General features: G+C 35.6%; 1 protein-coding gene across 1 annotated transcript in view; it reads left to right on the top strand.

Annotated features, from left to right (window-relative positions):
* The window catches only part of PPP2R5C (protein phosphatase 2 regulatory subunit B'gamma), a 53,149-nt gene that overhangs the window by 1,897 nt on the left and 26,079 nt on the right, over positions 1-25,173 (top strand). The window contains exon 2 of the mRNA XM_085317438.1: positions 19,835-20,034. Coding sequence (XP_085173564.1) covers positions 19,835-20,034 — 200 coding nt within the window. The remainder of the gene's footprint in view (positions 1-19,834; positions 20,035-25,173) is intronic.

Genomic DNA, 25,173 nt, shown 5'->3' with positions numbered 1-25,173 from the left:
CATAGTGGAGTTTCAGGAGCCTCTTGTAAGTGATTAAGGTATAACTAGGAGGTTGTTTTGTGCTTCAAGTGGTAGGAAGTCACATGGGTCTCTGGTACGATAGCACAGAGAAGGTTCTTGACATTGAGTGGGGAGATGTATCTCTACGCACGTATGTACAGAAGTTGCTTCCTTTGTGTGTGTGTGTGTGTGTGTGTGAATACTTCATCCCTCTAGCTGCTCTAGTGTTGCCAGTACTGATTTGCCTCCAACATGAAGCCTACTAGGACAATGTAAAAGAAAATCCTTCTACAATTAACAGCAGTAAATATAAACTGGCAACTCTGAAGTCTAATAACAAATGGTTAGTGTTTGTCCCACTCCATGCTGCTTTACAGGTGTCCTTTTACATCGTCTGTTGTGCTATGGAATTAAGCTTTTGGTAGAACTCTTCTTTGCATCAGTAAGAGCTAAAGCTTCATCTTAAGAAGGGGGGAGGCGAAGTCCTCAGTTGTATATGGTAGATCGGAGGGGGGGATATTGCAGTGGAGAAAATTCTGCTATATAACCAGTTTCATATAATTTTTTGAATTAAAAAATGTTATTTCATTTTACCTTTGTATCAAGCTACCATATTGAGCATTGATCTTCTTTAAAAGAAATGCAGTGACTGCTTAGGAATCAGGCTGTCACAATTTTGAAATAAGAATTGCAATCTTTGTTTTAAAGTTAACTCTGAAACACATTCTGTACCAGTATCATGTGGAACATGCAAAGTTTGCAGAAATTGAAAATATCTTCTGATCTGACAGGGTTTGGACATTGCTTTCTCCCCCCTACTTCSAATTCCAGGCTGCTTGTAGCTTTGCCAAAATGACACAGTTGCAAGAGTAGATACAGAAGAACTTTAAAACTGGTGTTCAGAGCTTTGTGAGTAGGAAATAAAGATCAAAATTGTATTGATTGCTGTTGCTGTCACTCATATCTGTCTTATCACCAGCAAGGGGGAGCCTTTGTAGGCTAGGAGGTGTCAGAGCCCTGAGCACCTCGTCCTTCAGCAGTTTGGCTGCTAGTGATCGAGGTTAGCTCTGAATGGTGCAGCAGTGTAAACTTGAATCAGGCTACCTGGAAAAGAGTTGTGTGGAAGGAGCTGTGAGAAGCCTTGCTGAGGTGCCCTTTGCACTCGGAGTTGTCTTGAAGCTCAAGCCTTTGTCCCTGGTCATTGCCTGAGCTGAGTTGCATCTGCGTCTGTGTCAGGCCATGTACCTTGCTGATCTGGATCCTGACCTGCTGACTTGACTTTTTGATTTGACCTGCCTCTTCACTACAGGCTTGTTTGGCAACTACTGGACTGTTGGCTGACCTTGATTACTCTCTACTGACTTCTCCCCCTGTGCAGGTAGTGTGGGACCATGCCCTTTGGCACAATCATAGACTGTTGGCAGTTGTTCAAGACCACTGTGTAGAAATCAGGTCTGTGAAAGATGACTTTGGACTCATTGCTGGGAAACATCAGGCACCCAAAGAGCCCATAGTGAAGACRAGTGGCATGGGGTCGTGACTGTAGGTTGTTTGCTTATACTGAAAGCACTAGAGTAATGACTGTTCAGCCTAATGGGATAGGGAAGCCCATGGCTCTTCCAACCACAACAGATTTTCCAGGAGATCTGAATTACAGTGTTGCTGCGTTGCTCTTTTCTAGAGTATGAGGACAGTACACAGTGGTCAGCTGAAATACTTATAATTAATTACTGTGGAAAAGTGAATAGTTACCTTGTGTTGGAACAACCCAAAGCTCCTGAGGAAGTCATATTTTCAGCTTGAGCAGCGGTTATGGCTCTGGAATAACTGCCGTGGCTTATCATCCTGTGTACAGACTTCAGCTTGTAGTTGATTGTGGCAGAAATCAACTATCTAAAGCAACAGGTTGTGGGATATCAGCTTGGAGAGCTCCTTTAGGATCTGCCAGTACAGACAGGTCACTAGTTACAAAATGATGTTAGGACAGCACAGAAGAGAAGGTTATTAAGGACTTTGAATTTAAGATTTTACAGCATGGAGGGAAGCGGAGCAGGAGGGTATTTTCAAGATGGGTCTTTCTCCTTAAGCTTTCCTGACAACTAAACCCCTAGGGGATGGGAGTGCACTCGGGATCCTGACAAGAGAATCCAGATAATTTAGATGAGACTTGGGAGAAGACATAAGAACCTTTTAGTTTCCATCTCAGTTCTTCAAGCAAAAAAAAGCAACTATAAAAGCAGTAGGGATTAGGACAAAAGTAAACATTTGTCACTAGACTTCAGAGTTACCAGTTCATATTTACTGTTATTCATTCTCTTTCAAAAAACTGTAGGAGTAACATGGACAGCACTTGCATAAAAATAACTAATCTCAGTTCTTTGTATAGAGAGATTATAAATGTCTATTGATGGGGAGAGCAAGGGGGCAGTACACAAATTTTTTATTAGGCATACAGTTCACTGCTGTTGAGAAAAATCTCTGAACATTGTTTTATCAGTAGCGTAAAAGTAGCTCAAACGACAGTGTTTCTATGAACTCAAGACACAGGTACTTGAACAGAACATGGGTAAAACTCTACTCTGATCTACACTGGCAGAATTTGTGGGGTATTAGCTACTTCAGTGACTTAATTGCTGACTGGCTGGAATTGGTAACATCTATTCGTGCTTTTCAAACCTTATTTTCAAGATGTTTTGCAAGACATACTGAAAGTTGTGTGGGAAGGAGGATGAGAACACCTTGATACTGTGTTAATTCAAATTGACACTTCCTGTAGCCCTGTAACCTATATGTTTAAAATACCTCATTGTCCAGGCTTTTCCCCAGCTTTCCAGAGTAGCAGCAATTTGTAAGGCTTGACTCTCTATCRTTTCAAGGTTTTTTCTAGATTTTCTGAAAAGGTGCCTTGACTCTTGTCAAAAATGGTATAAGTAGTGTTAATGTTAACTTGAYCCGTTCTTTCTGTGAGCTCCCTGTATGAATTAATCTTGAGCAAGAGATGAATAGTTTGTATTTCCTACTCACATAGTGCTTTTCTATGGAGTGACAGCAAAAATGTCAGTAGTAATATAATCTTTGTGATGTCAGTATCTGAGTATTTTATGTAGAAATTGGAATTCTTGTAAGAGCCTGATGAAGGATCATTGTTCTGTTGTGCTAGGTGCTGTTCTGTTGTGTTAGGTGCTAGATGTCCTAGCRTAACATCAAGCACCGTCAGTGGCCTGCTCCTGGCTGCCTTTGAACTACTGATCTGGATGCAAAGGGTTATCTAATCTCTATTCACTGCTGGGAAGTTCTTAAAGCAACCAGGTGCTAGCTAGCTAATCTTGCAAGATGCATTTTCACTTGCTTTTTATATTTGTACTTGGTTATGAAATGGTCAAGTTCCTCAGACAATGAATAAATACAGGAAGCAACTTCTAAAATACTGAGCAGTGTAATGCATTGAAACCTGAAGTATATAATTTATTTCTCAAACATGAGAGGCTTTAATTTTAAAAAATAACTCAGTGCATGTTTCCCTTTCTTGAAAATAATTGACAAGTATGGCTTCTGTTGAGCCATACTTGCTAAAAATCATGAAGATGGCAGGAATTGTTTGTGCTTTTTTTTTTTTTTATCATTTTGCAATTAATTAAATGGGAAGCAAAGGGAAGCTCACACTTCAGAAATAACATAGGCCAAATTCAGCATGCAAAACAGTAATTGTTAACCTCATAATTTGCAAAAGGTGACCGAGAGAACTGTTTTCATTTGGCCTGAAGAAGAGATGGGTAAGGGGAGATGCTGGTGCTGTCTTGAACTAACTAATGGGAAGGTGTAGAGAGCAGAGCCACGTTCTTCTCAGAGGTGCAGGGTGATAGAGCAAGAGGTGACCGGTACAAGTTGCAACACAGTATACGCAGTTACGATTGTGTATAAGGGTAAAAGCTTTTCCATTGTAGAAGTGGTTAAATGCTCAAAGAAGCTGCCAAGAAGAGCTGTGGAATATCTATGCTTGGAGATGCTCAAAACTTGCCTGGACAATGCTGTGAGCAGCCCCAGCTGTCCAGTTCACCCTGCTTTGAGTGGAAGATTGGACTAGAAGATCTCAGAAGATCCCTTCTGAAGAAAATTATTTTGTGATTCTTTGTTGCATGTGAGACTGAAAAATGACTGGCCTTACTGTCAGTTAATAAAGAAATACAAAGTAACATTGATTTCAATATWCTTAAAGTTCAAAGAGCAATACTGAACTGAAATCTGTCTCTTCCCCCCCAACCCCAAAACTGTTACCATATTTTACCTTATTGTTATTCTGCTCTTGTGTACGGTTAAAGATAGGGTGACTGGAACTGCATGCATTATTAGAAATACTGGTATATTGAAACACTGTTTTGTTCCTTTATTACTCTGCTAACAGCTCAGCAGAAGTCAAAAAAAAAAAAAAAAAAAAAAAAGTGTGTGTGTGTGCAGGGTCTCTCTCTCTCTCTCTGAGAACGTTGCATAACTCTGTAATAAGCTAGATCTCAATGTCAGCTGTTTTCCCCACCTTAATTTCTTTCTATTTTTCCCAAAGCTGATAAATGTAATATACATAATTTACTTGCTCAGTATTATGAGATCTTTCTGTATTTCTCTGGAGTCTACTTTAAATTGACAATGACTACTGCATTGACAGACTCTGTGACCTAACTATTTGTCTCCTTTCAATGTTATTTATGAAAATGTTGAATGATATAGATCCTGTCACAGTCTTTACATGATGCTTCTGGTAGTCTTCTGCCATTATAAAAATTATTACATTAAACGCCTTCCGAAAAATTCAAAGAGAACTTTYGTTTACCATCTTTCTAACACTTTCCAAGAGCTCTGGTAAGTTGAAGCATAATTTCCTTTACAGATGCTCTGTTCTCTTTCTTAGTATTCATATTTTTATTATGAATACAGTTCATAATAAAAGTTGATCAGTTTAAAACTGGCTCAAACTGATCATGGAAGTATACGTAGAAAATCTCAGCGTCATCTTTTGTGCTACTTTTGTTTTCTGCTGTTAGTGTAGACTGTAATGGAAAATGAATCTATTTTATTTTCACTGTATTTCCTGTATAATTATAGCCTTTATGCTCTAATTTCATAAGGTGAGGTTAGGACTACTGTGATATTAAGAAATTACTGAAATTTCAAAACTCTGCTGTTCATAGACTTAAACAAGCATTTATGTGGGTTTACTGTGAAATGCTTTCTTTTGCATATTGTATTGGCACATGATGCAGTAGAAGTATTTCTGCATAATTGTTATTTTTCAAGAGTAATTCTTAAATTGTATCCTAGGGTTATCAACACTTGGAAAGGAAATTCAAGCCAGATTATAGGCATTTCAAAGGGGCAAATTGCAGATGTCTTCTAGTCCCATTTACTCAGAGTTTTAGTGTGCAAAATGTAAAACTACTCAAAAAAKAAAATATGTGTCTATTCTAAAACTTGGAGCTTAGGCCTTTTATCTTGGTGGAAATTGTAATGCTATATCAAGCATCTTCTGTTAATTTTCATATATTTCTGATATAGCTAAGAAAGAAAATGTTTGCATACTCATCTTGTATTTTCCACATAAGTAGGTATTTTTAGATTATGAACTTGATGGATTTGAGCATGTGCATTTATTTGAAATTTAGTTCCTTTTCTTTGATCATTCACTAAATGTAAGTTTAATAAATGCTTAAGTTAAAATTTAAAGTACAGTGATCTTCTTTGGTTTTGTTGTTGTAACTGAGTAAACTCTTCCTGGGAAGAAAGGTACACGGGGTAGGCATGTTGATTCTTTTCTTCAGAAGTGCTTCCGTCAAGGTAATGAGCCTTGCTAATTCTCCTTTAATTCAGTTGACGTAAAATGTAAATCTATGGCTACTTCTAAAAATTCTAGGTTTGTTCATAGTTCCGTGGAAACAGTCTTATACAAAAGACCTTCAAAACTTTATTCACGTCTGCTAATACAATTAATAAGGTTTTTCATGGCCAGCACATTTTCCATGGTGATTGTGGGTCATAATTGCCGTTGTTTATTTTGGATCATGGAATCAAAAGGATAAACGTTGGCTGAATTAAAGGAGATGAAAATGGTTGCTCTTATTTTCTCCCATATGAACCAATTACTGTCTGATAATCTGAAAGTAAGAACGGGTTGCTTGTTTGGGCTCGTCCTTTGCCTTCTCGCAGAGCCAACCCTGACCCCAGTAATGTTCAGGCCAACTCCTGGTCAAAGGCATCCTTTTTCATTCATGGATTTCTTATATCCTCGCAGCTGGTTACCAGTCAGTGCTCTTCTGAAAGCATTGGCTATCTAGTTGTACACTGAATTCTTAGCTTTGAAACCCATCTACTGTTCTCTTCTAAAAGTGTTGCTTCAGAAGGAGAGATAAAATTCTCCTCCTCAAGAACAAGTAGCAATTCTGTTCTTAATTAACCTAGTCCTATCATATCTAATAGGATTGTGAAATGTGTCTTGAAACAGTTTCATCAATTGCTTTTAGATAATTATCTAAATTATCAATGGATTGATAAATATGTTTAGGATAAATGATCTAGTTACTTTATTGCCTCTTATGGTGGGTTTTGTTAGATTTTTAGAAGTAATTTAAACATCCAGAGAAGGTACATAGCCATAGACCTTTTATTATTATTATTATTTATTTTTTTAAAAACTCGGTCACCACTTCCYGACTGAAACAATTATAATGTAGGGCTGCTGGTGGGGAACGTGTTTATTTAATACTTGACCCAGAGCAGACTTAAAGGAGGATTAGTTATCACACCTGCTGATTTTGATTTTGACATGATGACATGCTTATTAACTCTTCACTTAGTGTGCATCATTTGGCATCAAAGTATGTATTTTAACCTTGTTATTTCATCTATTCCATGTATCAGGGTATTCTGTGCTGTCATTCCTTGTACTTCACTTTTTTCTCCTTTGTATAGATCTTTTGTTAGTGTCCCGTGAACAAAAGACTTGTACATGCAGATGGCTGCTGGAAACAATGAGGATGTTAAGTGTTCACACTTCCTTAGAGATTCTTAAGGTTATGACTCTAAAAGAAGCCTTTGGAAGGGACTTCTTGTTCAACTAGACTTCAGTTTATTCTGGATTTTTTTTTAAATCTACAATTTATCTGGAATTTTTTAAGTTAAGTTCATGGAGTAATTGTATAATCTATGTGCCCTTTAAAGCAAAATTACGTAAGCATAAATTCATCTTTTTCTCAATTTTTATTCATATATCAGAAATCTTCTGTTTTGTGATTGCTACTGTGAAATGCATTTTAAGATTAAATTTCAGTATAATCTGTTTCTGGGAATTTTTATTCCCATTTGTGTTCAAAGCTTTTAATAATTAATTTCAACTGCTGTAAAGTCAGCTAATTTTCTCCGTGGGCTATCGGATAGTGATAGCTACTGAAACCGTATTGTAAACCATCTAGATTAAGGATGCTCAAGCAGTATTTTGCAGAGACAGGAATGTTTATATATTATACTCAGGCAGGACGTCCCTCTGCTGACAGTAGCTTGTACCTTCTAACCTTTATGGCGAGCTAAACAGCCGATGCCGCTGAGAGTACCGTCTTGTCAGCCTGACGGAGCTGTGCCCGGCTTCTGCCTGCACGCTTGTCTACGATGATGAAGCCAAGTGAAATTGGGTTCTGAGTGCTTGGTATTTCAAAACCAAATGCGCACCACTTTTAATCAGTTCCGTGTAAAGCACATACAAATCACGCAACACAAATTCTGCTGTGATTTGCCAATTAATAGTTTATTTCAAGTGCAGTTAAATTTGGGTGCTTTTTTTGACTCAGCATCGTTATTGGTAAGGGTGGAAAGTGACAGTTTTATGCCAGGCTTCAATTTTCATGATACCAGAGATTAAGGTTTTTTTTTTTTTTTTTTTTTTTTTTTTTTTTTTTTTTTAATGATATTTACTTTCAGATAATTACTTTCTTCATAAGGGGACTTTTCTGGTTGTAGTAGCAGTCTACTACTTTACTACTTTTCATTTTGAGTTGTTTTGTAGAGGACTCTGAATTTGTATTTTTGGATTAAGCTACCAACTACATATCTTTACACAACCTCTAGAACCCAATTCTTGCATTGCTTTCATATTTAAAATGAAAGCATAACAATGTCACTGATATTTCAAAGGTGTCCTATATTCATTCAGGCCATAGTAGAAAGAAAGCTTGATTAGAATTGATCAAAGCTTGATATCCCATAAATAGAATGAGGAAATAGTTTCTTATCTAGTCTTTGAGGTACAGTAAGCTTTTCTTTGAAAATATTTTCCAAATGAAGTATAGCTTTAATGCCAGAAACTTTCTTCCAATCTACTCCCCATTTTCTTYTCTTTGCCTTAGGTCTAATCTACTACATAAAGTAAAAACTGATGCACATGGTTTTTGGAGGACTGTCTGTTCAGTTAGTTTATGTGCCATAAAACTTTTTTTTTTTTTCCAGTAGGACATTAAGATCTTACTGAGCTTTGAATCAGAGTATGCACATGCTGTCTAAAGTAAAATTTTGATCAAATATTTCACTGCCTTATTCCTATCCCTCCCCCTTTTTGGAAGCTCAGTATTCATTACTGTAGCTTAAAGAATGCTAAAGCTTATTTTAAATAGAATGAGTTAAAATGAAGGGTTTTTTTATCACTCATCTCAATAATTTCAGTTAAAAAGAAAACCATAGCTAAAAATAATCATAGTTTATATTTTGGGAAATCTAGAAGAAAATGAGATGTTCAGAAACTTGTTCAGGGTTTCTGGACAGGTTGATCTTGGATGCATAGCTAATACAGCTGAGCTACTTGTTTGCACTTTGTAAATTTAAAAAAGTGTTAGATGCTTCAATTTATTATGTAGAGAAACTATCCACTCTTTTCTGCTGTGTAAGAGTGGTAGAAATTTGGTGTAAATTATTGTTAGAATGTCAACTCCTTTGGCAGCTTAAGCAACATCGTTAGGGACACTGTTGCCAACAAGCCCCATTTTTGTTCTTACTCGAATTCCTTTTTGACATTGAAGGCTAATTTGGCTAGAGACTAAAGATACCTCTTCGAGAGAAACATATATTTTGAGATAAATGTGATATGAAGAAAATAATGTTGGATTGTGCAATAAGGATTTTTCGTAAGGGTTGTTTGAATTAAATGGAAAATTTGTAAGCACTTTATTCCTGAAAAAATGTGCAGGTATATTACATGTTTAATCTCCTTAAAATATGATTATGTTGAAAGAGGATATTTTGGTACGTTCTGAAATGTGCACAGTTGGCTTTCTGCTATATTTGAGCCAAAGCTTTCTTTGCTGAAACATGATTCTGTTTCCCAGCAGGATACTTTTTGTAATTATTGTTAGCATTTGACATGGTCAGCATTGGCTGCTAAGCAAGGTACTGACCCAGCTCTATGATTATTTTAATTCTTCCCATAACAGTATTGCTATCATGTTTGACCATTTCTTTTTGGTATGTCACATCACACAGGATTTCCAAATTTCACAAGCATATGGAACAAAGGAAACGTTACTTATAACAGCAACAGGAAAGGCTATGTACTGAATTTGAAGGCAGAATTCTTGAGGCATTTGCAAGAAAAGAGTGGAACTAGCTGTCTATTATAAGTTATTAAGAAATGACTGTAAAGAAAGCAACAAAAAAGTTCTGGTAGTATTTGGCAGTACTTTTACAAAGCTTGCAATGAGTGCGAAATTTTGAATGCTGTATGATGATTTGGGCTGACTGTACTTGTTCTAGATCTCAGTTTGTATCTCAGCCAAGGGTTACCTTCCCTGTCAAAGGGCTGCCTTCAAATACACTTCTCACAAAGATTTATAAACTCCTATTCCCCATCTGATGCCTGATTTTCAAAAGTACAGAGAATTTGGAAAGCTAATTAGTAGTGTCATCAAGGAAAGGTTATGGAAGTGTGGGATTACTTTAAAAATAAGTGTTAGCTTCAAACAAAGTAGAAAGTGCATATAGTTGTACTCACAGTACAACTTACCTGAGACTTCTTGCATGGGAGGCTGTGTATTTCACTTAGGTTTTATGAGGATATTGATATACTTTAGTTTGACTGTAGAAAACTCTGAATGGTTTTATTCATGGTTTCTAATCTATTACATTATCTCTTTTTAAGCCAAAATGTGGCCCAGTATTGTTCAATGAAATCTTGAGATATCTGTTGTTATTCTCGATCTCATCATTAAATTTATGTGTTCTGTTATTCAAAAAAATCCAATAGAAAACATACCACATGATTTAGTTTAACAGGAGGTCAACAGAAGAGGAACCAACCTGATACGCTCTTAGAAAGTAACCAAGTTATTTTCYGTTTTGATGGTTGGCTATGCATTGGATTATATTCATCATATATGTGTGACAGAATTAATATTGATTGGCAAATTACTCAGACTTTTGAGTTATATCTATCTAGAATTACAAGTTTGTATATCAAGTTGGGTGTGTTGCAGGAAATTGTACTTCTACTTTATAGCAGGTTCTTAAACTTAATTGAAAGAAATACCAGCTAATCAAGTGTTAAAACTGGCAGAGTTTTAATGTTAGACATGGTTTTCTAGTATTTAGTTYATATAAATCTCTTTGTAATTTACATCATGCCTATTTCTCACCTAATATATGCAGCTAATGTTAAATATTTACCATCTAATGTGTATATTACAATCTGTATCCTATACTCAGCTTACTGAGAATGCTGTATTATGTTCTATATTGTAACTTAAGTCTAGTCTCACTGATATTGTTGACCTGCTTTTTTTCAAACTTATGTATTTAAAAAAAAATAATTTTAATGTTTTCAAATACATTTGAATATGATGCATAATGGTAAGTGGATACAAAACTTCAGATGCATTTGTTTTTATAAATCCAGTTTACATAAAGCTTAAGATTATTGCGTTCTTGAAAATGGATACAAGATTTATGCGCATCTTTTGAAGCATACAGCAATAGCTAGGAAATAAGGGGCACTTTTCCCCTTAAATTTCTTGTCAGTGCTTCAAGTGGTTGAAAATGGTGGATTTTGCAGCCATATTAATTGTATGCGTGACAAAAAGCTCTATTGCGAAGTCTATCTGTTTGGTTTCTCTATTCCCTTATTAAAACAGTGCTTGGGTCATCTTTTTTTTTTTCGTTGTCTGTCTGATTATTCTTGCTGTCATTTCTTCCCCTAATTTTCAAGTGGAATTTTTATTTCATTAGCTCAAGCCCTTTTCCGCTTGTTTCACTTGTCATTTCCAGTATAAGCATTTCTGTTTTCTTTACAGCGCATAACCTTTCAAGAATTTATGCAGTTATCACTTTTGCTATTCTCTCCCTCTTCTTAAACATGTCTTAATCTGGTAAAAATCTTCATTTCTTTTAGATTTTTTTAAAAATACTATTCTCAGGGATTTGTTTTTCATTCCATGCGGCTTTTACAAAAATATTGATTGATTTCTGGTAACACTTTGTGTAAAGCAGGAACTTAGATGCAAGATTCCCTGCAGACGGTGGATTAGTGCTGTGAAGCACCTGTTTTAAATGCTGCTCTAGGACTACAAAGCAAGYGCCTCTTATTCCTTTCAGATATAGCTGAACATTTGCTACCACTAGCTAGGACTTTGTTTTCTAGAAATATAACTTATTTTAATAAAACCAGTAGAGTACCTGAATACCCAAAAAACAGAATGACTTAAAAACATATTAAAATGCATTTTGCTTTTGAATTTTAGGTTTATAAGCTTTATTTTCTATCATGGTCTAGGGAAATATTTTTTACATTTTGAGTGCCAGTCCTGTGCAGATATGTTACTGAATGTGAAGCAGCAGCAGTTGGTAGCAGTGCTGTTTCCCCCAAAACAGGGAAATGAGAAGCTCTTACTTCCAGGTAAAGTGTATGTTATCTAGAGAATGCTGAAAGATATTTCTGAAAGCAGCTCAGTTCCTTGAGGCGGCGGAGAGGGCATAGCCAGTAATTATAGCTATCATTTCTCGCTGTCCTGAACACCTGCGCYGCTACTGAGAATCGTGATGTTGCATGAAGACAGCTGATCCAGAAGAGGGTCGTGCTTTAAAGGTTCAAGTTCAGTCTACTGTACAAGAATTACTTGAAGCTGGGTGATGGTAACTTCCCTTATAAATCTGTCTTCGATTCTCAGTTCACCTTCTAACTATGCTTGTTATTACTGTGATATTACTTGTTTGAAATATTAAACATTTTATTATAATCATTGCAAAAGCTCTAAATAGCTATGAAGTGTTTTTAATTATCAATAAAGATTCCTTAAGGATCATGGACTGTCCTGTTCTAGATCAGGCTGAAAGTCCATGCAAATTTCAGTGTCTTGTTTCCAACAGCAAATGTGATTAATGTGTCAAAGAAAGMTATTGAGAATCTCTCAATAGGAGCATATAGAAGTATGATATATGGTAATTAGAGAGGACCTTCAACTTGCAGGAATGAGGTACTGTATTAATGACTCAATTCTTTGTGAATAAACCTGAGTTCTTGTACATCATATTACKTCACTTACATGGGCATCTCTTTATCTCCAGTAGTGAGATAAAGAAGTTTACTCCTTTTCTATGTTTTTTTTAATAGAAATCATGTTCTCTTGTGTCTAAGCAGTCCATGTTTTTGTGTGTTCCCATTACTTTAATCATTGTAGCTTTTTTTAYTATTATTTTTAACTGTTTATTTTTTGGAAGAAATGCTTCTGCYAGATCAATAATGTTCCAAATAAMACAATGACATTGATAGTTATATTCAGCATCAGGATATTTTATGTATTTTCCAGTTTAATGTATACACAAGCAATATCTTGCTTACTTCGAATTATTTACAGGGAAGGTTTACTCCCATTTCGTATGTTGCTAGTTAATTTTAATAGTTCCTTGTATTCTTTATTTATTTTTATGTACAATATGCAATACATTTTAGTACTATAATTAAATCTTGCAGTAAGAAATAGCACTAATTAAACTTCTCCATGCATAAATTGGAAGTTTTTTTTTTCTCCCTTATTTCCGGTATTACATATTACATTAAAATACTGTTATCTGGGAGAGTTTTGTCTCGTGCTAAGTAGTGTTAATTATTGTCATGATATCAGTAAAATCTATTGAATAAAATCACTGAAAACTGTGTTTTCACTATGTTTTAACTCTGTGTTATAGCCCAAATAATAGAAATTAAGTATAACCAAAATAGCATCTCTTACTTCAGACTAGGATAGTAACCTAACTGTTCAGAAATAAGCTAAATATTTTAAATAGAATTTTGTCAAATGTTAGACAACCTTTTATAACCCTTTTTTTCCCCTATTTTCATTTACCATCTTATGGTGGTCTCTTTTTAAGCATTAGATTGCTAATTCTAAAGAAAAAAGGCCAGTGCTGCTAAAMCCATGTTTGGACAGAGACTTGTCTTTTTATTTTTCCTTCCCTTACCTATGTTCTGCAGTCACTCCACCTTCATGTCTAATTTTGATTTTCTTTAGTAAAGATTTTGAACCTTGCTTATTCTTTGAAGAAAGTGCTGCCATGGCACTAAACTGAAACATCAGAAAAAATCAGATTGCCCAGAACATACTGGATTCTTCTTGTTGAAGTACAGCTATATAGTGCAAACTGCAAAGCTTCACTCAAGCTTCCACACTGTAATTTTTTTCCCCAGTGGGTAGCTGATTTGAAAGACCTTAAGCCTTGCTTTAGACTAGCAGTTATCACCAAACTTGGTGGTATGCTCTGAGTAACATCCTAATTTCCAGGTAGATGATGATGTTTCATACCATTAAACCCTGACCCATCTTCAGCAGACTTGCAAACACATTTCACAAGATTTATCCTATATTTACRAGCAAGAGTCACCTTATACATTAGGACTTTTGTTCTGCACCAGTTTCTTAAGGAAGCARGTTTTTAGTAAGTGTTTCTAGCTAGTCTTTTTTTCTATGACCTTGTTTTATCACTTTCCTCAGTATAAYGGTCTGTGTATATATTTTTTATACATGTGTATGCGTGTAATGTGCATGTGTGTGTTTAAAAAAAATAGTTGTCCATTTAAAATGAGGGGTCTTTTTCCTGTTGTGCCAATGTAGTCTAATCAATAACTGTTGATATCAGACAGTTTTAAATGAGAGCTGTTTTTCTGCTGACAAAATGGGAGCTGTCAGCTGAGTGAAACTGAGGCCTCGGCTGGGCCTTTATAGAAGAGCAAGAAAGTGCTTGCACAATGGAAAAGATTTTTTTTCTTTTGTGTACGTTTTCTGCAAATTGTTAATCTAGGCTCTTGTTTTCTGCTTTTAAAATGATGTAATGTAGGTTGTTTTACTGGCCGTATATTGTACTGTAAGGGTTTTGTGGTCAAAGTTGTATCAGTTGTTTTTCCTGTGAGGACAGGAGGAACTTCTAACCTTCAGCTAAAATTGGTATGAGAAAGCAGCTGTTGAGTGCCACATCTCCGGGCCACCTACTTCCTCCGTTCAGCAGCAACTAAACCRCACCGCTATCACAGAGCAGCAGGCTTCTATGGAGAAGATAGAGGATAGGTCAGTCATGGACRCCCAGTAATAACAAAAAATACACACCTAAATGTGTATTGTTTATTATTATTATTTGAAAAAACATGAGAAACATTATCCAGAGAACAGTAAGTGCTCTCCAGTCTTACACTGCAAAAAAATATTCACATATCATACACATACTGCACTTACGCACAAGCATTTAAAACCTGAACTTAAATATTTTGTTTTATTGTTAGRTTATTGCTCATTTTCCGTTTCTAACCCTCTTTATATGAGGTGACTTAAAACAATGGTTTCCTAGAAAGCTGTAGCGGTTAAAACAGTCTGTAGCTCGTGTGCAGAATGATGCCACATACTGACTGGGAGGCAAGGAGAGCATCTACTATCACTATGCACTGTTACTTTACAGTTGAGTTAATTTACCTTTGGTGCACAGTAAGAAGTGTTGAAGGCTTACCTGAGGCTTCCAGAGAATTTGTTTGCATAAAACTGTGGCTGTTTAAATCTTTCACAACCAATTTTTTTGTGTTACGTGTAGATACTTAGTAACTGTCCTGTCCACTTAGTACCTAGKTTTTCTCTGGTTGCTTCATACTGGAATACCAGCTGAAGGTGCTGCATTTTGAAGGGTGGGATATTGGTATATTTAACATAATAATAAAAGCATTGCTGGTATCAATTGTTTTATACACAATAATAAAAGCATAGCTGGTATCAATTGTTTTACACTCATCAGCAAGTCTGTCTGGCAATGCCATGGTGTTAAGTTGCTGTTAAAAGTTTGAAATTGAATTGTTAYTTCTGAATAAATACATTAAAATAGAAGGAGTAGAACATGCATGCATATGTATAGGTTGTTTCTTGTTTAGTTATTGAACACAGGGCTTGCACAGAGGGAAACTTTGAAATACCTCTTAGCAAGAAAAAACACTAATCCCTCAAGCCCAGAGGCTTACCTTGCAATCATAAAGCATCAAAAATAGGTAAGTATTATCTAGCATACTAGAAATTACTTCACAAGAAAGACTATAGGACAATTAATTCAGGTCTCAGCACAAAGTTTGTCATTACGGTATTCATTTATGTAAACCTGTGTTAGGAATTGCTAGAAATTTGATCTAAATGTGAGATTGATTGACTTTTGATTTTGAAAAACTGTTTCTATTCCAAAGGAAGACTAGAAATAGTACTCTTGTTTAAAATATCCTTACTGATAAGGATAGGTGTGCAGAATTGAACAGRCAGTCTCAAGATGATAATAGTGCTGCTATTTAGAAACAAATTCTGCAAGTATTGAATAATATAAACAGTGACTAGCAAGTGGATTTTTTTAAAAAAAGTATTGCTTAGTGAATAACTCCAAATGTCACGCTCAGAGTAATGGTAAGAAGTAGCTTTTGAATAACCGCTGACTTTTCAGTCGTTGAGAAATCCAACACTAGAGTTCTCAGTTGCAAAGTTTCACTTAATGCCAGTCTGTTCAGATATGGTAGTTAAGCAGTCAGAAATCAGTGGTTGTCAGTTAAYTGAAATAGAAGACGATATAGAAGAAACAGTCGCTGTGTAGTGTCTGAAAGAATGTCACCGGATAGTCCTCAGCATGAGGCTAAGGATAAATGACTCTGGAGCATCTCAGAATTATTTTGCAGATACGCGTAAATTCTCTGCACAGAAATACTTATGTTCTAATCAAGTCAACTTCTTAGMCGCTTTCCTGGTTTTCTACCACATGAAAATCATCCTTTTAAGCCTTAAAAGTAGAGATGATCTTGATTTGATAACAATCTCCAGATGAATGTTACAGAAGATTTGACAGCTGCGCATTTGAAAGCAGTTGATGAATGTTCATAAGGAGGGGGGAAAGAAAAGTTTTTTCAAAAATGCATGAGGATCCAAGTCTGCAGCAAAAACATATCTCTACACTAAGTAATACAAAACATGCCCAAGGACTGATGTGCTTGAAGAAGAAATCAAGCCAATTCAAAATAAACGGTCAGGCTTGTATTCTGAGAGTGTTTCTTGACCCTCTTAGTTGTCAGTCTGTGACTTCAAAGGTTAGCGGTAATTTAATGCTTCCTTTCTGTTCAGGTCAGTGTATTCTAAGTTATTGTAGTAAGTATATGCCCATTAAATGTATAATTACAGTCTCTATTTAGGCTTTGAATTTTGTAGTGCATGCTCGGAACACAATATCTCTATGTGAAATTGTGTTGTTATGCTTCAGGCTGAGCCACTCTGACAGTTAATTGGAAGAAGTTTGCATTTTAACCACTTTGTGCATGCAGAAGCTTTTAAATACTGAAAGCCAGATGTACTTATGGCCTGTATGCAGACTGCTCAGTTAAATAATCTTTCCAGGACAAATTACTACTATTGCTTTTAATCAAAATAGAGAACATTTGTATATTTAGATACAAAATTTATGTCTATGTTGCTTAACAGTACTTTCAAATTGGTCGTGCTATTAGAATTTTGTTGTATTTGCTAGGCAGTTGTTGCTCTGGTTAAGGACTCCTGTCACTTAACACTTTCTCTCTAGTTAGAGAGGTCTTCGCTGTGGGTGGTGTCTGAGACACACTGATGAAGTCTGTAACTGGTTATGGTTTCTTTCTTGTATCCTGGGTGTTTGTTTTCCATGTGCTTCTTCAGGTCCATTATTTTACTTTTTTATTTTTATTTATTTTTTTTTTTTGAAGAGAATGAGAATGTGTGTGTGGTTTGTTATACAAAAAGTACTTCTGAAAACAACTTTTTTTGGGGGGGGGGAACTCTAGCTTTTGCTCTCTTAACTTTGTCAGGCACTTAAAGGAGAATTACTCACTGTATTAACTACTCAACTAGTTAAAATCTGTCAAAACATTCAATTTATTATGTTGTATGTGAACGTATATGTATGGAAGTTATATATATGTAGTCAGTACTGCTATTTGTGATATATTGTAGTGATGATAGCTCTTGCTGCTTGTGTTTAAGAAAGTTTTAGCATTTTATGGTACTCTGAGGAAAAAGAAACACTATGTTGGAAGACTTGGAAGCAAACCGTAGAAGTATTCAGAATAACAGTCTAGTCTTGCTTTGTTTCTAACAAGCTATTAATGCCCTTGCAGTTCATCTCTAACAATACAAAAGTCATTGTGCAAAACCAGTGTGTTACTACAACACTAATTTGTGCAGACTGTTTGTATTCACTCCTCTTGTCTTAAAATTTCTTTTGTGGTTGTATGGCCGTTTTAATTGGGCATAAATTTTTTGCTGCTGTCAAAGTATGATACTACTTTGTTTTATCTGGCCACTGCCTTCAGTGTCCTATGGGGAAAGTACTACTCAAAGTATTGAAAGCTAAAGTCCTGGTCCAGAATTTGTGTAGTGTGCAGTGCTATGTAATTTCATGTGCATTAATACTTAAAATACATGAACTTTGTTTTTTAGCTGCTTCAGTGTTAGCCATAAAATAAGTTGACAATTTAATACTTTTTATATGAGTATTTATAAACAATAGTATTTTTTTTCCTAACAGTATCTTTAAACTACTGTGTCTGTAAGTGGACTCCAAAGCATTTTAGTCTTACCTTAAATCCTTTCATTTCAAGTTATAATTGTTGAGTACATATTGATTATACACTTAAATTTCTGAAGGTTCAATACTTTAGAAAATGCTTGTGGTAAAAGTAGTGCTAGCTGTGTGCTTATCAGTTCTCTGTATCACGTTTGAACTCTGCAATCTAATTTYACTTTACATGCGAGCACTAAATATTTAATGGCTCAGGATCACCAGGGAGGATTAAGGCGTGAAGCAGAGGAAGCAAGAATAGGGAGGCAGTAATTTAAACTCTTCAGAGAAACTAGGTATCCTTGTCAAACACTTTAAAATATCACTACCCAAAGCACTGCATAAAGACTCCCTCCTTTGCTTCCAAGGAGGAGGCAAACCGCCTTTGTCTCAAGGCCTTATGTATAAATTGATAAAGCAACAATACAGACAACGAATTGTAAAGCATTTGCAAAAGAACTAACACTGCTGTCTTGGGGTGCTTTGTTGAAGACCAGAGATACTGGTCTCAGTGTATCTGAAGCCTGCTAAGTATTTTTAATAAGTATCACGGAAGAGAGAAATTAATTAAGCTGCTTTGAGCACACTTGATAAGAGGTGCTCTAAACATGAGGAGCAGTTTAACAAAGCACCAGCATACCTGTTCAAAAATGTTAAAAATAGAGACTGGCGTCATGGGTCAATCAAAGATGCTTCAGAAAAGAAAGGTTAAGCTCTTTAGCAGAGGAGGGACTGGCATATTTAAAAGGAAGATAGAGGGATAGAAACGTTAGCATTTCTATTAATTAATGTGTTTTCTTACCAGATGAACGATGATTAAATAATAAGTATCAAACKAGATATTTACAGATTTTTTTAAAAAATACTGTTAATCTTTTTTTCGTATCTTATACTCACCTTGGTGAGAATTGAAAATGTTATTTCCAAATGGGTGTTTCAATTCATGATTTGTAATCGCTAATCAAGTGTGGTCTTTTCTAGAGACTCAATATTGTTTTAATCCTGCAGTCCTGGCCACAGCTGTGGACTTAATAGACACTTAGGTTACAAAGATTGTTAAGTCTAACTCCAGCAGCAAAACAAACATTCAAAATAGTCCATATTCTTACAAATTGACCAAACAGTTGAAGATCCCTAGGCTATGTTCTATCACTTTTTTAAATATTTCTGGTGTTAATGAAGGTTTTGAAAACTTGTGAACTTTGTTTTGCCTTGATGTGATTATTGCAGTAGTAACACTTGCTTTTTTTTTTTAATAAAAAAATAAATAAAAAAAATGGAGGTGGACAGGAAAGGAATTTGTGAGGTGGTAGCTCCTGAAGAAAAGTGAGACTGATTAAATCTGTCAAAGAAACTGAGGATCTACCCATTTATCTCTCCTAGTTAAGAGTCTTTCTGCTGACCTAGTATGTTTTGTACACAAAAATGAGCTCTTTCAGAAGTTCTTTGATAGATGGTTATTCAGGTATATGGAGGGGAGGGTTTTTTGTTAGTTACTGCATGGAAAGAAAAACAATTTCTGGGAAATACAAGTGCACATCACTGTTGCTGTTTGTTACCCTGTCATGTATCAGACTCTGGACCACTGGATTCCTGAAAGTTGCTTGAGCATTCAGAATGTTTGCTTGTAGTCTTATCTGCTGTTACTTTAGCATCTCAGGAAATAAAATGGGGACAAGAGTGAAGAGTGAAATGACAACATCATTTATAACCAATTATTTTCACTTTTCAGATGTTCCTCCTGCTGATCAAGAAAAGCTTTTTATCCAGAAGTTGCGACAATGTTGTGTTCTTTTTGACTTTGTTTCTGATCCACTAAGTGACCTAAAGTGGAAGGAAGTAAAACGAGCAGCTTTAAGTGAAATGGTAGAATATATCACACACAATCGCAATGTGATTACAGAGCCTATTTACCCAGAAGTAGTACATATGGTAAGTGATTTAAGAATTAGAACATTTTGTATTTTTTTAATTCACAATTGCTTCTTTGRCTTTATTAATTTATCTTAAGTTTTAGTTGATCCCTATTATAAAGATTTCGATACATTTGCACATTTGGAAAAAAAAAAGTAATACTTTTTAATCTTGTTGCGAGTGTCAATTCCTCCTCTTTGTAAGATGTAAATTGTTGTGCCTATATACAGCAGAGTTATGGCTTAAGTTGGTAAAATCTTATAAATGCTTTCTTTTCACAAATCATTTTTTGAACAGGCATATATAAAATTTGGAGAAAAGTTGCAGATGCAGAGTTAAAAGAACGTTTGGATTCCAAAACGGAGAATTTGAGAAACATCTTAAGATGATTAGAATYAAGATCCCCTTACAAGTTTGAAACTTAAACTTATATGATCACATCCAGTACCCATGAGTGATTGGTTTAATTCAGTATTGAGAGCTGAGATAGAGTTTCAGACCTTATATGGTACACAGGATGAAAAATGAGGATTCTTTCGGAACAAGCTATGTAAACTATTTAGACCTGTGCCATTTCTTCCCAGCTTGCTATCCAAATTTTGGCCACCTAGCCACGGTTTATTTTGTCTGTCTACTCGGGCAGAAGAGGCTCTGAAACTAGCAGAGTCTTTCTGCTCTCAGTGTGGTGGTGCCTGCACACCAGTTGCCCAGAGTAGCTGTTGAGCCTCAGGCCTTGTCATTGCTGGGAATACACTGAGAACAGAGAGCATCTTCTGAAGTAGTTAACTACTAAGTCCACACAAACCTCTTCAGCATGTGTGACGTGACATTTTTCCCAAGACTTTATAGCTTGGGGTGAATTTTCAGGGGAATGAGAAAACAGCACATCTTTAACATAAACACGAACTCAATCGAATGTTAAGGTCCTGCTTCAAGTCATAGAGACTTTAAAGCTCCTTCAGAAAGATTCTAAGGATTTACAGTATGGCTTGAATATAACCTCTTCATTTATACTGAAGATTACTTGTTGCCTAAGTCGGCCTCCTAAGTATTTACTGATGCAGAATTTATTTTCTACAGGACTGCATATAACTGTAAATGTAAAAAAAAAAAAAAAAAAAAAAAAAGGAGAGGCACGGGATCGTGGCTTTTTCTGCATGTTGATAGTTTATTTGTCTTTTGTTTTTTTGCTATTTGGTTGCACCTTTTGGAATATCTGGCACTAAGGAAGGTATGAAAGAGAATAAATTTGCTGAGATTTAATTTAGATAAAATTGAGCTCGTTGTGAGAGGTTCAGTGTCTGACATTAGGATTTGCTCTGTGTATGAAGTTTTAACCACCCCTAAATTCATAACTTGTGCATTATGCGCCTGTGTTAATTTCTCTTACATTAAGCAGCTGTGACTGCAGTGGTCCTGGAGAATATGTAGTTCCTTCACTTTCAGGTGCAACTAGTGATAATGTAGTCTGAACTTYTGTCACTTTAATACATCTTAGTGCAGAATTTGGCTGTCATCTTAATCACCAGTTTCTTACTGGGCGCACACAGCATCTTGACAATATGTACAATATGTCTTTCAGTTTGACAGTTGTCTTTCAGTGAATTTAAAATATTTTTATTGTGTAAGATTCTAAATGGCCTGGAATTCTCTGGCATGTGATGTATACAGCACTGTGATAGACATTGTCAGTGAAGGCACCAGGACTTGTATTTTGAGGTTGAATTCTGATGGCATTTTTTTAGGCTGCTTTTATGGAACATTTTTCTTTCAATCACCTATTCTGAAACAACTGTCTTCCTCCTGCGGAGATATTACAAGCCTCTCTTTCAAGCACGTATGTTCAGACAGAGGTGTACTTTTGCTAAGTTCTATGGACGAATGTAGTAGATTTATGAATTGATTATGTGTGGAATTTAAGGAGAAATAAATCTAATGGTGTTCACACATGTTAAGACTCTTCCAAGAGATGTTGGTAAGTAATGTGCTGCTACTCCATTAAACTCTATTAATAAAGAAATTTTTCCAGTAAGAGTGCATTTATCAAGAAATACTCAGATTTGGCAAGAGWTGTCTTGGTTTGGAAAGCTTAAGGACATACTGTAAGTTGCTTGACTCAAGTGTGTAGAGTTTTTTGCAGAACAGTTGCAATGACTTATCTTTGAGGGTGTTCAAAATTCTGACTATAGTGGAGTCCAAGCAGCCATTTAAAATTTGCTTAGTATTGTTTTTATTGTTTTGACATAGATGTTTAATTTTTACCTTCTAAAAACAGTTTATAAAGTCATGTATGGATTTRGGGCAGTAAGAAATGGATTCCTGTATATATTAGGACTCACCTTGGAGTAATAATCCATCTAGTTCAGTGTAGAGGTTGCTGTAAAACATGAAGTCTTTTTTTTGTGGTTGCTTTTCTTTCCTCCTTTCTTTGAGGTGGTAGTTGGCTTAGAAATTAGGACGTTACTATGCCATTCTGTACAGCTTTGCAATTTGGAGGTTACTTATCTATATAATGTCTAATTATTGTTTGAATTTGTCAATATACTATTTAGGCCAAACACTTTGGGCAATGAAATTCACAAGCAATAATCTACATTAAAATTTTTTTCCCCTTTCAATATCTTCAATTTTTATTTTGCTCTGATAGAAGAGAAATGTGTATTTATCCTCTGAATTTTTGTTACAGTTCTAGTGGTTGCGTCATGTCCATTTATGCTCCCGCCTCAGTCTGTTCTTGCTTTAACTGTCATGGATTAATTTATAATAAGATCTTACTTATCTGGCAGTTTAGTTCCATTATTTGTTTGATGTAAATCATAACTTTCCTTTTTAAAAAAAATCAAAAAAAAGTTCCTAAAATGACTGAAATGTTATTCTCCAGTGTGAATGCAAGAGTAACTTCACTTCCTTCCCTGAAGAGCCAGCTGACATATCCTTTAAATACTCTTTACACCTGTAAGCAAAGATGTGAAGGGAAATATTTTTATTGAGCACTTAAATATGTTTGATTATTCACATGTATTATAGTTAGTATGGATTATCCTCAAAGCAGGAACTTACCTTTCTCCAAAACTGGAAGATATTTAAATAAAAACATCAGTTACAGATTCTCCTTTAGCAGGAATTTTTTTTTTTAGCCTATCTTTTGAAGAAAGCCGTGCTTTGAGRTTGTTCTGTTGCAAGCTGGTTTGTCAAGAGCGTAGAAGCTGAGGATGMTAGATTCCTAGAACTTGTGTGAGAATTAATAGCTATATCAAAATAGCTCAGCTAGAAGAACGTTAGACTGAAGGTCTAAAGGTCTCTGGTTCAAGCCTGGGCTTCAGCAAGGGGGGTCTTTGTTGCTGCAACCGTGTCTAACATGCTGTAGGTGACCCTGCTTGAGCAGGGGGGTTGGACTAGATGATCTCCAGAGGTCCCTTCCAGCCTTACCGATTCTGTGATTCTATATAGAATACAAGCCCAAGTTATTCTATTTTCTATCTCAGGAAAGTATGGATGATGTACAGATAGTATTGATTTTAACACAGATTATCAAAGTGAACATTAATAGGAATATTCGTGAGTCCAGCAAACCAGTGAGATGATACCAGAGGGAGCCAAGAAGAGGCTAAGGAAGTCCTGGATTTGGAGAAGATCTRGAGTTGTAGTGTTATAAGAAAAAAGTAGATCAAACTTTCATAAGAATAAGGCTAAATTAAGGAAATTACTCTGAGAGCTACAGAAATAATGATGATTATGAAGTATTTGTGGATTGTAAATTAATATTTTCATGAAGCACATAGACTAATTACTTTTTAAATTCCTAATATATAGTTAATTATATAGTTAATATATAGTTAATTTCAGGTCCTTTTTAAAATCCATATAAACTGGTCTAATTTTAACTAAGAAATTTTGGCAGCTAAAGCAATTCTCACTACATTGTGGAAATGAAATGATGTACTTATATACAGGGGAGTCTGTTGGGAGATTTTGGGGGGGTTGTTTTATTCATTTTTATTTTTTTTTACACTGATCTTCAGTGCAGAGTAAAAGGTGATACTGTRAGTAAAAGTGTACACTTTGTGGCTTTATTTATCTGTTAGGTGTCTTTATTGTTAATATGGAAGGCGCAGACTTTCAGATTTTAAAGCTGTCATTCAGAGCTACTCATGTCAGTATTCAGGCTGCTCAGCAGAAGGGAGGTGAAAATGAGTATAATATCACTGTGATACTGTCTTGCTTGAAAATGTTCTCCCTTGTTATGCAGAATGGGCCACCAGAAAAACAGAGGGCATAACTACATATAAAACATATTTGTGAAGCTGTGAAAATTCAAGGTTTTTGAGGTTTTTTTTGTTTGTTTGTTCTCCAGTCCTCCTAAGTTGCATCTTTTAGAGCCAAGTACCATTTTAGAACCATTAATGCTAATGGTTCACAGGGAGAMTTCAGGCCCATTAGCCCAGGTTCAGTAAAACTTAGATTTGATAAGGTTGTTTGGACTTAGGTTTGGGGGGTTTTTTTGGTTTGGTTTTGTGTTTTTTTTAAATTGGAGGAGGAGGATTTAATGCTTTATACCACATTTACTTAGCATTTTTCTGGGAATTTGGCCTTGTTCTCAAAGGAAATTGGATTTTGCAGTTTGAGTCTCTTTAGTTTGGTTAAAAGGTTGAGAAGTTAGGGAAGACTTCAGTCATTTAACTGAAAGGCAGAGGTCTTAAAGATGTTAATTCTTTGTAAATCTTCAGAAATTTTGGTGGCTTGATAGGTGAAAGTTTTGATTTGTGCCCTCAGTGCTATGCTGCAGCTTCAGTTGAGCGGTTTCCTGTCCTGTTGGCCAAGGATATAGAGCACAGTCAAGAAGAAATTGGTTCCAGTGCTCGTGGAACGAGTTGTTCCACATTTTGCGAGTTTAACTCTTTATTTGATATCCCTCCTCGCTCTCCTTTCCCTCCCCCACCTTAAATGATATAAAACATTGCACTTTGCAACACACTTTTCTTTCTCTCTCTCTCTTTTTTTTTTTTAATATAGCTGGAGGCTGAGCCTTTTTCATTCAGAAAAGGCTGATTACTCTTCCATTTGCTTAACCACCTCAGCAAGTGAGAATGCCAAGTTTAGCTTTCTGAGTTTTTCTTGGAAAACCATTGATTATTGTGAATTTTCACCTTGCTAAAG

Source organism: Rhea americana, unplaced genomic scaffold, assembly GCF_003343005.1.
Source record: "Rhea americana isolate MKP2758 unplaced genomic scaffold, rheAme1 scaffold_5, whole genome shotgun sequence".
Lineage (NCBI taxonomy): Eukaryota > Metazoa > Chordata > Aves > Rheiformes > Rheidae > Rhea > Rhea americana.
The sequence above is the reverse complement of the archived record's forward strand: the minus strand, read 5'-3'. Positions and strand labels throughout refer to the sequence as shown.